The sequence below is a fragment of the Dermacentor andersoni genome, chromosome 2 (assembly GCF_023375885.2).
Source record: "Dermacentor andersoni chromosome 2, qqDerAnde1_hic_scaffold, whole genome shotgun sequence".
NCBI lineage: Eukaryota > Metazoa > Arthropoda > Arachnida > Ixodida > Ixodidae > Dermacentor > Dermacentor andersoni.
Genome location: NC_092815.1, coordinates 98,973,109 through 98,988,284, shown reverse-complemented (window position 1 = coordinate 98,988,284; position 15,176 = coordinate 98,973,109). Strand labels below are relative to the sequence as shown.

The 15,176-nt window shown below is 44.5% G+C and overlaps 1 protein-coding gene across 6 annotated transcripts in view; it reads left to right on the top strand.

Moving 5' to 3' along the window:
- The first annotated feature begins 307 nt into the window (after positions 1–307).
- LOC126541558 (uncharacterized) overlaps positions 308–15,176 on the top strand; it is a 108,894-nt gene continuing 94,025 nt past the window's right edge. For 4 of the 6 annotated variants that reach the window (XR_011892807.1, XR_008614751.2, XM_050188369.3 and 1 more), the window contains exon 1: positions 309–1,762. Coding sequence is in view for 4 of the 6 variants with exons in the window: in XM_050188369.3 (XP_050044326.1) it covers positions 852–1,762 (911 nt within the window). In the remaining 2 variants the exon portion in view is untranslated. Of the gene's footprint in view, positions 1,763–15,176 lie in introns of all 6 variants that reach the window. The other 2 variants (XM_055076745.2, XM_050188368.3) reach the window with 2 other exon arrangements.

Below are 15,176 nucleotides of genomic sequence, written 5' to 3'. Positions count from 1 at the left end.
AAATTGTTGCACAGATAACTCCCTTTTACCACGGAATAAAGAAGTGGACTGAGTCAGTTCTTTGTGGTTCTTGGCATTTTAAATTTGCCCCTGCAAGTCAAGGCATGTAGGTCGGCCAAGTTAACTATGTGAAATGGAACACACGATGTAAAATTTGCGCCTCACTTCATGCATTATAACAGACTAGTTAAACGTCAAGTAAATTTATTACTATTAGGCTCACAATTTTTGTTTATAAGTAATCATAAAATTTTGCTTGTTGGTCGTAGCTTTCCGTTTGGGCTTTTTTCTAGGAAATGTGCACGCTGATGTGACGTCAGCATAGGCTTGCGAATTCCGTGGAGTACAGAGCAGAAGCGATTGCGGTCTCTGGGAGATTTAGCATCCTTCGCAATCCTTGTAGAGTATACATAGGTTTCGTAAACTATTCCAGAATTAAATATCTGCACTATCAAAGCTATTGAATGGTGTGCGTTTTGCGTCCACCAGCCCAGAATTAAAGGGCTTGCGAGATAAAAAAAAAAGTCGTTCCCCTTGCTTGCTAAGGGTCCGTCTCGATTGGCGCTCGTTAGTCGAGCTGTATCCAGCAGCAGCGCATTCATCCGTTTTTTTGTATGCAAGTTGAGAAAATAAGTTGATCAGTGTAAATGCTGCCATTCCAGCCCGCACTGTAGGCGCGAAATAATTTGCGTCGCAATGAGACCGCAGTCACTCGTTTAGGCCTCGTTTTCGCAAATCCAATATGGAGGAAGCGCCACTGCGTCAGTGTATTATGCTGTTGTGAAGGGCCCCATCGGATCGTCCGGTCATGGATACGTGACGACGGCTCGTCTCATCGACCACCAGCCACGATGCGGGGATCCGAAGAACGTTCGGCACGTTCCCGCGCCAAAGTGAAGGAGAAAGCTCGCAGTCCCGAGGAGAGCCGCCGCGTGAGCAGCAAGTCTCGGCACTCGTCCCAGAGCAGCAGTCATCGAAAGCACAAGAAGAGCCATCGGTCGCACCGACGAAAGCATGCAACGCGCGACTCGGAGCGAGCCGTCATTGCCACCAAGCCGCTGGTCGAGTACGACGATGTGAGTTCGGACTCCTCGCTGTTCTCGGATGACGGCGGAGCGCCCGCCGAACACCTGTACCCGGCGTCTCCGCTGCCGGTGTCTTCCTCAAGCCGGCACGGCGCGGAACGGCAGCCTGAGCGAACCGACAGTGGCAGCAACAAGCGGCGGCACTCTTCGCGGCACAAGGTGAGCGATACCAAAGAGAGCACGAGTTCCTCGCGCTCTTCGAGTCGGCGTAACCACAGCGAACGGCCACCGTCTCCTCCGCCTCCACCGCCGTCCTCGTCGCGTTCGTCGCGGGACTACTCGACGTCGAGCGGCTACTATGAACGAGACGTGATGAAGGACTACGCGAGTAGCCGAACCTATATGAGTGCTTACAGGGAATCGTCGGGCGTGCTGGACCCGTACTATGGTGTGTCGGACTCTCATGGCGACTGCTACGGCAGTCGCTCGAGCGGCAGTCGTAAACGGTCCCTGTCGCCGGACCATCCGCGTGCCTACAAGAGCAGCGGTCGCAGCCCGGCGAGCTCGCCCAGCCCGCCGCCTAGCCGTTCGGCCAAGCGGCGGAAATCTCCAACATCCGACGCCCGCGAGAAAGACCGGCCATCGCGGAACTATTCGCCCAACAATTCCTCTAGTCTCTACTCGTCGTCGCGCAAGGCCTCCGCGTACTCGCGAAGTCGGAGCAGAAGCCCTGTCAGGTATGTGCTACTGAACCGCCATTCATTGTTCGGTGGGTGTTCTGGGGCTCTCGGCACGTTTTAGGCCGCCTCATAACTTGCTTCCGTTTCGCACGATAGGGCTGCAGCTGCATGCTGAAACGAACGTCACAATATACGCCGACAGGGCGTAGGTTTCCGTTGCACTGCGCGTGACCACAGGACTTCCTTGTCGTTCACGCTGCATCGCATGTCACCACACGGCATGCCATAGGTGTGCAGTGGCCAAATGACTCAATCGCCCCTACAAACTGTGCAGATACGACCATATTGGCGCCACGTTCAGTAGGCGTGTTCAAGTTTTCAGATTCTAAATATACAAATGCCCCATAGCCGCGTATGAATATACTCATCAAAGTGTTTTCGTAACCCTCAAGTGCCCATAACAACACTTTGTTATTCTTTCTCGCATGCAGTATTTTTTGCTTTTTTTTTTCGTGGGGAGGGGTAGCGGGCATCTTCAATAGTAGCGGGCATCTTCTGGCCTCTGGGTTAGCGTGCATTACATCACACATTAAAATGTTGGAGACCACATCTTAGAGGTCATAATGACCTTATCTGTCCGAGGAATTATTGGCTTGCTAATGGTGTTCTTGATTGTTAAGCCCTGGTGACTGTAAGGCAGTCGAAGGGTGAAGTCAATGGTCCTTGGATTAGAAGCTTGAGCAAGTGTGAGACCTTGTTATAGCAGTACAGTGTGAAAAAACATGCACACAAAGTAAAGGATAGGACGAGTGCTGACTTTCAATGTGCCGTTTGTCCCGGGGAGGTATTCTGTAGGAGTCGACCTAGTGGACTGTCCATTTTGGCCGTTGCTGATTGACTGGGGCCGCTTGTCTCCTCCTAATTCGTACAGCTGCATCCAATCAGCAGCGGCCGAAATGGACAGTCTACTAGGTGGACTCTTACAGAATACCTCCCCTGGCCTTTCTTCACCTTACGTCCACGATTTTTCTTGCTATGCAGCTTTAACATGACATTGTCTGATTACTCATTTTGCTCTATACTATAGCTACAGCACATATTGATGTGGCTAGTTCTGTAGCATGCTTTGTTGATAAAGAGCTGAGTACTGATGCAAAATTCGCATCCTCACGATGTGCTGCCAGCTACATATTTTAACTGTCGAAACAATGTGCACCTAGAAGCAATGTACTCATAACTACAATTTCATTTTATTGTCAGGCTTTAGATACTGCTGCTGTCTGTTTCAGGGAAAAGACTGCTGTTTGTAATGGAAATATAGCATTGCAGCACAGCTCTGTGTGCAGCAGTTTAAACAGTACAAAAGGACAGTAAAAAGAACAAACAGAGATTATTGTGTGCTAGTCTGCAGCCAAATTCTTTCTGTAGGAGTGGAAAACACTGCTATTTCATGGCGCTACGTTTTACATCATCCACCATGGTCTGCCTAATTCACATACAACCTGGTTCATCTGTCACAGTATTAAGAGACCTGCAGTGTGGAATGGTACAATGAAAAAAAATGAGGTGTGGTAAGCAGGGAGCTGATCGTGCAGCATCACATGTAGGTAATCCTCTATGCTATTAGGCAGGTTTGAACACAAGCCTTATTGCGGATGTTGGCACATTTCACGGAAGTATCTTGACCTTGGAAGACATTACACCGAAAAGTGCAATGTGAACAAAGCAATTGCTAGTTTCTTCAAAGGAAGTATAATCACATTAGTGGAACTTTAAATCCCTCCATCCATGCGCCACCACCACTTTTGCTAAGTTGCGTCAACCTTAGTTGTGCTTTGCTGTTCCCTGATTCGTCACTTGCACGACTTCTGCAATTTCAGTTTGTTCTGGTTCCTGAATTTTTGCTTGTGGCATGCTCGCACCTCTATGCAGCAGTGATGTCGCTTTTGCTTAAAACCAGAAGCTGGGACTATTAGTTCTGCTTAATGCTGGAAGCTGAGGTGGCCAGCGAAGGAGGAGGGTAGGTAGGTGGTACTTAACCTGGTCAGCGAAAACATATATGGAGGGGCTTTAGTGGAAACTATAATGTTGCATAGCTTCCTAGCAGTCGCAGTTGAAATGCATGATCAGCCAATAAGTAAAGTGTCCCACTTATTGCTGGCTTTGGCAAATGAAAAGTATGATTACACAAAAATGTTTTTAATGTTTTACTTTGCTATGAAGAGTGCAGTGGGCTTATGTTTCTTAGTGCATGACCCGCACGATGGTAAAAAGGCATACCAAGATTTGTTCCTACATAATTCTGCAGAGAATGTTGTACAACATGCTCTTCTGGACTTCTGTACTATTATTTTTACAAGCACAGTTAAACCAAGGTTGTGCTTTGCTCCCAAGACTCCAAGAACAGTGGACGGATTAGAGGTGCTTATCTCTTTCCCTTTACAGTAAATATGTTACACTTGAAGCAGTTCTCTTCAGCATAGGAGCTGTGCAGATTGTGTGCATGCTGTTTCTAGCTTGGAATTTTGCTCAACTTTAGTAGACGAAATTTTCGTTTTTAAGATGCCAGTTTGTACATTGAGTATACTGCACTTTGTGAGCAGTGCATCGGTTACTGCAGCGCCTTGCTCACTTCACCTCCTTTTTTTTTTTGTAGTTCAAGGCATAGTCATGGTCTTAACATTCAATATTCATTCTACAAATAAATTTCACGGGCTGCCTTTAATGCATCTCAAACCACTGTTCTCATCAGGTTCAGAGCACATATGCACCTGTCCTGCCGGTGCTAAAGTCCATGTTTTTCCAACAGCAGTGGTGTGGTGAAATTAATCTATCCTTTCACTTGCTTCCTTGAATTGACAAGCACGCTTGTCTCTGCTACTTGCAGTACTGCTGCATGCTTTCCTGCAGTGCGAAGTAGGATCCAGTCACGTCTTAGCTTGTTCTGTGGTTTGCAAGGCAACACCATACAGACCTTGCACCATTTTAGCAGAGGTATCAAAACTTAAGGGTTGGATGTGGCCTGCAGTTTCTGTGGCTCCCGTGAGCTTCCAAGAGTGTTTTCCTCCTCCACCACTAATTTACCTTAGCATTGGAAAGCTCTTCCTCCCATCTGTGAAACATGTTGCAGTGCATTTGGAAGCTATATGCCATGATGTGCCCCGATGGCATGCTTGAGTTTATAAGACCCTTTCTGCAACAGTCATCTCTTGCTGAAGCTGTAGAACTTAGTTCGGATTCCTTACATGCACACACCCTGAATATTTATAGCAGTTTGGAAAAGGTTGACTTGGAGAAAACAACTTAACAATTATGCAATCCTGAACTGGAGTTGAGGGGGGTGGGGGGCAACATGAAGTACAAGCTCCACCTTCAGGCTGGTTTATTTTCCATACTAGGCCAGCTAGCAGCCTTAACAAATGCGAGTACTATTCATGCTTATAATGTAAGTGTTTTTTGTGCTGTACATAGCTAGGTAAGTAAAACATATTCTGCAATTTAAATATTTGTATGACGGAATAAGTTGAAAAAGTTACATTCAACTTGAGAAAAAGTCGAATAAGGAACTTTATAAAAACAATTGCATAATGTTTTTTGAACATGCTCTGCAATTCCTTCAGCGCATCTTCCCTAAGATGAATATTTCAAACATTTCATAAGTGATTCTAGAATATTAAGCTAACTGAATTGCACGGAATATTCTCAGTAGTTGAAATGTATGTGTGTCGCCTTCTCATCCTCGTCAATTCTTGGTGTTACATTAAAAGATAGCTGCAAATGTGCTTTTGGGCTTATCAGTCCATAGTGTACCACAAAATTTTGTGTTAAATGAAATGTGCAAAGTCTTTTGAATAAGATGTGTCTGCTCATCGACTTGTTATCATAAAAGGCATACAAACACTTAAAAATTAATCCATGATAGTGTTATAAAATACCGATACATGCTACTTGTCGCTGAGAGAATTTTCGTTAACTGAGAAAATAATAAATCTGTGAAAGGAATGCTACCATTCTAGAAGGATGGAAGCAGCTCATGCTAAGCTACGTATTCTCAACAATATATAATTTATTAATTATACAAAGCAGTTCCTTTTTACTTAAAGATGAAAAGATGCAGCTTCGCTACTTGGATCAATTCATAAAAACCCATATAAACTCCCTTATGCTGTTTACAGCATTGCAAGTACCAGATCCTAAAACTTGCGTATTTTGGAAAGTGGCAACAGCGCATGCAATCAGGCAACTGGCGAATTTTACATATGTGCAGTGCAAAGTGATAAAGAAGTGTCAGGAATCTATTTGCTATGCTAAACTTACCTCGTTGCCGCACCCTCCCGCCTTACACCCTCTCCCCTTTAGAAGAACCCCACCTATATATACTGTGGGGAGGAAAGCATACGTCACCTTGAAGAAAAGTCCACTTGTCCCGCTTTCACCTTGTTTACGTTTTGCTCATTGTCTTGAATTTCCATCTCCGGCATTCCCCGTGTTTTCCCTGCAGGTCTAGGAAGAGGCATTTACAGAACATTTTCTTGGTCTTGTTACTTGCTAGGAAAATGTATACCTAAGCTGCTAAAAAGGACATGTATTTAGTTCGCTGGTAGGGCCTTTCACTGTAGAACACTGCTTAAATTGTATGTGTAAGCCTTTTAACAATTTAAGCCATTGTTGTATAAAAGAAAACTTAACACTTTTGCACTTTTAGCAATCCATTTCTAAAGTACCTTTTAGAAATTTTTCTGTAGGTGAGGGGGGGTATATGCACAGCTGTTGTATTTCTAAAAGGATACACACACAAAAAAGAACCACTCATGACAGTGAAACCTAAACAAAATACATATGTTAAGTTATATGACCATCTTTTATTGCAAGTTTCACTCCATGAAGGGTAAGATAAGTGGGAAACAATCAATGAACAATAAGCACCCTGTTCGCATGTAAATAATGTGACCACCAATATAATTCTAGGGGGACTTTCGGTCTCGGAAAAAGAAAACAAATATATTACCATGTTAACATGGAAGTTATGTCGCCAAGAAATACGAAACTATGCATAAAAGTGGGTGCCCACAGGATGCTTTGTTCATCATTACTGCAAACCGCTGTTGCAAAATACAGTGAAAGGACGATTGCATGTACAATGTACTTATCACTGCTGACGTCTGCCACTGTTGTTGAGAACGGCATCGTCCTGTATGCCACCAAGGTTATTGGACAGGCAGAACTTCAGAAGTGCTTGCAGCACAGTCGAACATGGCTGTGTACGTGGTAGTGCCTAGTAATTTAGGTCCTTGCAGTTTAAAGTGCCAGAAAAAAGAAATAAGAAACTGAAAACTTGGTTTATTCGCATTATAAACCTGAATATAACATGTGGCGCATTCTGAAATTAAAAATTTAGAAAAAAGAGAAACTCATTATATTAATACAAATATGGTATACTTGTGGACAACCTTCTGTGACTATAAAGGGAAAGCTACGGGCGCGTGACTGCTGCATATGCGTTACCGTTGCCAAGTAGTCCAGCAACATTTGACATTGTTTTTGGTTGCTCGGAACAGAGACTGAATCAACACAGCTTCCACATGAAATGGTTTTGCGTACGCCCAGACGTGGAAGAGCCGCAAAATAAGTAAGCCTTTACACTTAGCGGTGTGTTCTGTCTTATTTAGCTGTTGCCAACAAGGTGCCTATGTTTTCTCTTCCCCAGCCTAAACGTGTATTAAAACACTGCACTCTTTTCAGAAGCGCTCTCACTCGTGCACACATTGTCTCCATAGCTTTCCCTTCATAGCCACAGGAAGTTGTCTGCAAGTGTAGCTTGAATTTTACATAATACTTGGTCTTAATTTGATGATCTCCATTGATGTGAGATGAGAACAAAACTAAGGGGCTGCAGGTTTCTTTTTTTTTTTGAGCTGGTTTAATTATTACTCTTGTGAACAATATATGGAAGTCTGTGGACAATATATGGAACTAAATGTCAGGGAAGTATGAAATGTGTATTTCTTTAAACAATGGTATTGTGCAACGCCCATAACAAAAATTTTGCTAGTTTTATCTTCATATTTGCTGGCAATGTAGTGTATGATAGCTGGCAAACAGTGTTAACCACATGCATGCTGAAAGAAATGAGATTATTGCATCATTAAATCATATTGTGCACTTCCCACAATAGGATTCTAAATATCTATCCACCATAAACAATTAGTGCACTCGAAGCTACGTAGAAATAGCTCTAGTTGAAGCATAGGGGCATCATCATTTGTGCTTCATGGCCTTGCAACTTCTTTTATGTCGTAAAATATTGTATTTGTTATTTATGTGCGAGTTTATCATCTGGTGTTATGCAGCCACATTTTTATCTTCATGGAGTTCTTGTTAGAAGCAATAAATCAATAAAGCAGCAGCTGGGTACAACCGTAAAAGGATGAACTGCTACAAGTGTAAGCTGGTTTCACAAAAAGACTTAAAACAAACCTTGCTAAGGCAAACAAAGCAGTTGTGATGTGTAACTTGGCAATATACAAGGGGAGCTTAAAAAGACGTCCACATTTATAATTGCATCGAACCTTTAAGTCTTAAATTAAAGCGAATAGCAGTTGGCGCATTATAGACTGCACGGCTGCTGCGCCATAAAAATCCCAAATCATCATCATCATCAAAGTGAATAGCAGGAAAAGATTCCTTTATGAAGTTTAGGAAATAGTTCAGAAATACCAACCACAGACTTCACACTTTTGTGCGCAGAATTTTAATGCATGATTTCAGTTCAAATCACTGGGACGTGGTGGTACCTAAAGGAGCTTGTCTTTGCATCTGAATGGTTGATAAGAAATGGTCAGGCCTTGAAAGTCTGTCATACCTGGAACATGTACCATGGGTGATTTTATTTTCGCTGTTTGCATGAAACCATTGAAGAAAGTCTAGCAAACCTGTTCTTTATCATTACATCAGCAACAGTGCCAAAAACCATGATATCATCAATTGGGATAAAAGAATAATATTTCTGACTGGCATGATAAGTAGCATTCTTTTGTTTCTGTAACTACCTGTCTCCTCTTGATATCATTCCATTCGTATGTCTAACACATTGTGTTAGATGTTAGATAAGATGCAAGCTTTCGTTTTTCATATCCTTCCCCCCCCTCCCCGAGCGTGGGGGAGTGCTCGCGAGGTAGTGCGTGCATGCGTGGAAACCCACAATGATAGAATGTTTGCACCATTACACAAATGTTAGCACTTGAGCACTTGACTGATGCCTACAGAGTTGTCAGTATATTGACCCTTTTCATGGAGCAGTTCGTTCTAGAGAAATGAGAGGGTGCTTTTGGTGGTGCATTGAATACATTGTTGTGCTAAAAAGAAAATAAAGGCTTAGATAGGTTGAGCACTGACCTGTCGTTTTGGCGGTGTGCAGCACATTACCCCAGCAACAGCGCACGAATATGAAACCATTACCGCTTCACCTTGCTTCTATATGATCAGCTGTCCGAAATGTTGCTAACGCACTGTGCTCCAATCATGCCGGATTTAATTGTGTGAATTGAAGGCGTGTGCAGTAAGTAGTTGGCTGCAAAGTTAGTGACTGGCATATTAAGGGGCAGTTGGAGATGTATGGGAGAGGCCTTTGCCCTGCAGTGGGCGTAACCAGGCTGATGATGATGATGATGATATTAAGGAATGGAATGAATCTGTGGAGCCAAGTTCGCAGACCGTTGCTGCAACTGTCTGTACGTGTTACCAGCACTTTGAGATATAGAGCTTTCTTCGAGGATACAAAAATTTTCTCATCCGCCAGCATTGTATCATTAGCCTCCAAAGAAAGTGCTTCAGCCCCGAAGCGTTGGCAAGAGTGAGTACCGCTCATTAAACAATGACAAAGCGAGTAGCACCGGTTCCTGTCATGGTACAGTTCATGCACAGTATCTACACACATCTACCCCAACTGGCACGGAATCTTACACGCACTCTATTGCCATTGCGTCAATAAGTGAATGGGCACACACCTGAATATATGAGCATCATTATGCATAATAAATGACTGACTACACCGATAGCGCACAAATGGTCGAAACTGAATGTTTCGTGACGGTCTGCAAGAGTAAGCGAGTTATTAACGATAATATATCTTTGTTACAAGGTATTACAATGTACAAAATGGCTACGTCTCAAGTCTCGAGCCCAGCAAGAACAAATCTATCGAAACTGAGCACACCCGCAAGCGATTAGGCAGAAATAATCAGAAATGTGACAAGCCGCTGCTTCAATATATTTGGCAAATGCAGAATGAAGAGCAAAGCACACTAATCCTGATTCAATACATGAGCAGAAAGTTTGGATAGTTTGGAATACATATTTAGCCTCACTTTGAAACAAGCACCATATATGTTGCTCGCGCCATTTCGACATAGCTTAATCAGCTTCCAAGGCACTTATGCGTCTTCTGTGAAGCTGTGGCCAAAGCTTCGTGTTGCCCACCCAGTTAGTGTCAACGATATCTCCCGAAACAGAGATTTGCTAAGCCGCACCGGCATCATGCACGCCCATTGTAAACGCAGAGACAATGGAGGAATTTGAGGCAAGCAATGGATCCTGGTGTTCACAGCGCAAAACATAGAGGAGGACAGGAGACGAGAAGATCACACCAAGAGCGCTGTTGGATGCAATGGATACGTCACCACTTAATCAAACATGGCAGCGCCCACGAGATCACCGCAAAAAGGGTCAATGCAAATGAAGGTCTAATATTTCTGTTTGGAGCAGTGTTGTCTTGAAAATTGAAGCAGCACATTTTTGCACTCGGCCAAATCATGTGATTCCAAATGGAATTACAGGACCTTAAAGGGCAACTCCAGCAATTCTTTTACCATGTCAAGGTAATGGAATATTTAGGTTTCTGAGACCCCCCTGTCACGCGTCTGATAATAGAATTGTTCTGTAAATTTGAAAATAATCTAAATAAGCATAAAAGCGCAAAAACGATACCAAAACCCGATGGAGCAGCCGAGCGAACCTCTTTGTGTGATGTCACAAGTGTCCCCTGCGGGGAAGGTGCACAAGGCATGCCGATGTCACCTGCTGGCCGACCGAAACCAGCGAAGAGGAGACGCTCAGCTGATTCATGGCTGCACCGGACCTTCGGGTGACAATGCCAGCTGCACCAGCTCTTTGGATCTGTCAAATATTGACAGTTATAATTCTGATTAATTCAATAGCCACGAATCGCTGTTCACATTTTACCCGCCACCATGAGAGCCAGCGCCCATGTACTACATATCGTGCTGCAACATGAAGACCATGGGTATAGCTAAACACTGATTTTATATGCGTTGCTTGCTATTTTAGGTGTTTTACCCCTTCTCAGGGTAGCACGACTTTCCGCATTTGTGTCCTGCAAGAACGCCACTGACAGTCCAAAACATGGACCGGTGCATTTGTTTACACCGGCAGGTACGACGACCACTCTTCGTTAGCTTGAAATGTAACGCTATCCGCATTTAATTTGGGGAAGTGCCGGTGAGTGCGGTGGGCAGCTTTCCGTCGAAAACGGCAACATACTGATGTCGATACTGCTCCGTGTTGTTGCTTCTTGCTTTTTGTGTGTGCACTGTACGAAATGAGAAATGGTTTATTTCAAGTCTGTGTGGTCAAAACTGAACTACAGAAGGAGGTTTCTTCATCCTGATGGCTTAATTAGCTTCATGTCAGTTGCTCAGGCCCGACAGCAGCACACGCATGAACTAAGCGACTGTGACATATCAGCTTAACCTCGGCTGAATGCGATAGGCATTGGTTCAAACTGTGTGTGCGGATGGCGAGGGCTGAAGTTCGTGCAGTGAACAACGCAACACCCTCCATCACGCTTGCCACCCCCCATCACTTGCCCGTCTAAAGGGAATGCAACTTCTCGCGACAGCTGCTTGTTACACCATGCACTAGCTAATGATCACCGGCTCCTCGACGCTGTCGTCTGCATGACCCCAGCATGCACTGCATGGAACACTCCTGACGTCATACACAATGTGGCCTGTAACTGAGGAGGAGGTAAGGTAAGGTGTTCGAGGCAATTAATTAAATTAATTTGCAAAAAATCTGTGCAACTCCCAAACCTGCTTTTTTGAGGATGTGACGGAAGTGTTCAGAAGAACTTACCCAGCGAATTTCATTGACATAGAAAAATTGCCGGAGTTGCCCTTTAAAGGGTTAAAGATATTGCTACATAGATATTGCATTTTTTTTTTTTTCCGACAATGTGCACGGGTGTCCTGACTGTGAACACAAACTGCTGCCGAGTCTCGAGCTGTCGGCTGAACTGGCCAGCGCTGTAGTTGCTTTTGCATATATACTTCGTGAATAGTCTTTAGTGTTCAAGCCATCGTTTGCATAATGTTTTGCTGGAGGTTGGTGTTCCCTGTACTCTCCACGGAGCTCCGCAGCAACTGCACCGTCCAGCTTTCCGCCATGGATCCTGGTGACACCTCGTCTGCATCTACACCTGCAGCTTAAACAACTTACATCATTGTTACCAATACCCACAGCACTGGCATATTCTCCGGACAAGATAATGTTGACGTTGAGGATTGGCTCAGCATGTGTGAGCATGTTAGCCGAAACAACTGCTGGCAATTGTAATATTCTACTTGGGCTGAATACTGCGTGTCTGGTTCCAGCCTCACAAGGACAAGCTGTCTAGCTAGGATGCATTCAAGGACAAGCTCCGAGACCTCGTTGAAAACCCGACAGTTTGCGAACTGGCTGCATGGAAAGAGCTTGCCATCAGAGTGCAGTGGTCCACTGAATCGTATGTTTCGTATATCGAAGACATGCTCGCTCTTTTGACAAGAAAATGGCTGATGCTGACAAAGTAAGCCACATCCTCAAAGGAATTGCAGACGACGCCTTCAACTTATTGACCATCAACAATCTTTCCACCATCGACGTCATCACCAATGAATGCCACCGCTTCATTCCACAGTTCTCCCGTCTCCCGAACACTGCTGCACCGTCATCCTGCGTCAACCTTACCAGTGCACCCCTCTTCAATGGGAATGTAATGTGCATCGGTCATGGCATGCTCGAGGCTGCAAGTCCAGCCCTGTTCCATCCATGCCCACTTGACCACACCACTGACCAATCAGCACCGGTGTTCTCCCTCATCCAGGCAGTTGTGCCGCAAGAATTTCTCAACCTCAGTTTTCCTGCTGCCTGCTCTGTCTTCCGACCTGACGCCAGACCGGTGCTGATAGCTGTGCCTTGCAACGACCTGTATTCTCCTCCGATTCTGCAACCCTGCTGAATGAAGAACTCCTGATTTCAAGCCAATCTATTTCCGTTGTCACCGAATTGGCCATGTAGCTCGCCACTGCAGCACCTCTTGGACATACCCATATTCAAGCTTTTCTCCCTCCGCTCTCCTCGGCCATATGCTGACCCTTGCCGCTACTCGCTTCGCCGTATGTCTCCTACCACTGACGTTCCTGTAGATTACACTCGTCCTGCTCACTTGCCATCACTGAGCGCCATCGTCCCATGCACGCTGTTATTCATTGCCGACCATTTATGGACCTCCCTAGACTAAAAGCTAGTCTGTGCAGTTCCTCAGGGTGGTGCTGCATTATTTTCATCGTGCCGAAATCCTCCATTGACACTCCCAAATAACCAGAATTTACTTGATGTTCACGTAGACTGTGTCCCTTTGATCTAGAGCCCAGGTGTCCATAATGAGTGCTAACCTCGGTTGTTGACTGAAGAAGGTTCTCACAGCTGCTACTACACGAGCTGTATGCATCGCCAATGGTAGCACTGTTGCCGTCACTGGAATGTGTACTGCCCGTATAAGGATTTCCAGCCACCACATTCCAGTTTGTACAGGGCTGACCAATTGCCCCCGTGACCTTATCCTCGGGCTAAACTTTGTTATGGTGCATTCTGCTCTGATCGACTGTTGTGCCAGTACCCTTGGCCTTGAACTTCCTCTTTTGACGTATGTTCATGCCAAACTCCTGAACAACTTGAGCACAAGCGCCTTCGTCCACCTGCCACCTAAAAGCCTTGAGCTTCGTTGATTTGCGATCTTGACTAGTCTTTAAAAACACATTTCTCATTTTCAATTCTGCTATTGACAGTTCAATAAGAAATAGAGGCCCAATTTAGTGTGTTGTGTTGCAGGCCACTGATGGGAACCGAAGAATGCTCATGCTCTGCCATTTTAAATCGGGGTTTATTGGCAACAGGAAGCTTTAGGAAACTGAGTGGTAACTATGGTGTGCAAGCACCTAATTTGAGGACCATCCTAAATGGCTACATGAGCACCCGTGATTACCTCTGAGAAGGACTACTACAGATATGAACTTCAGAGGAAACCCATTGCTCACTTGAAGAAGATTGACACTGAAGAGACTTCAAATCAACCTAAATTGGATAGAGCAAATACTGATTTCAAAAGCTTTAGTGAATCCTCGCAGAACTTCACTAACAAAATCTGCTCGCTGGGTTCGTTACCCCCTGAAGCAGGAAGAGAGAAGCTTGAGAGGTGTTTGTAAAGAGCTTCCTCTAAAAGTTTGAAAATGACAAGTCACCCAATCTTGCAAGTATTGTAGCTATGTATTAAGTCTGTTTTTCAATGTGGCCTAGAAGCCGAACAGCAAAGCATGATACTGCCTCACCAAAGGGCACTGGACATAGGCTACTTGTTATGGATAAAAACCGTATTGCTATCATCAGAAATGCAGAACTGCTAATTTTAGGCATGTAGTGTCCTCTCTGGGCTGCCCTCCGACTTGCTCAGAGTGGCTTTTGAGAATGCTTGTCACCGACTAGTTGTTTCTGCACCGTGCTGCAATACCCTCATATGCAGTGGGGCATGTTAATGATAGAAAGATAACACGCATTGTCACCTGTTTATGGGAAACTTAAATTGTGAATAACTAACAAAAGAAACACTGGTAGATTTTTCAGAGCAAGACTCAACTAGTCAGGCTAAACTTAGTGCACCTTTAGTGTCCATGTAATGATGCAAGGGATGTGTAAACAAGCAAGGTGATGGTAAATTCTGAGCAAGTTGCTATTGTGACTGGGGCAGTTTGAGAGCGAGCGCAGGCAGGTTGTGATCTGTCGGGTATAGTGTTACTCTTCCACACCACTTCAGCATGGAATCTGCGACTAGACAATGCAGTGAATGTACTCGCCACATGAAGCAAATTGTGACACAGATATTGAACTGTAAGTGGACCTTATGCATACTTGTGCAAGTGGGCACTTTCTGCATCTAGTTTAAGACAGCCAAGATGGCCAGCCTTGTGTTTCCTGCACGAGCAAGGCATGAGAATGTTGGTAGCATTCCTTCCGTCCCAAGCTCCTTGCACGAAACCTATGGCTTCGACAGCACTTTGAGTGTAAGCTTGAAATTGAGTGGGAAAGCCCGCTTTGCAGAGTTTTCTTTATTTATTATATATATATATATATATATATA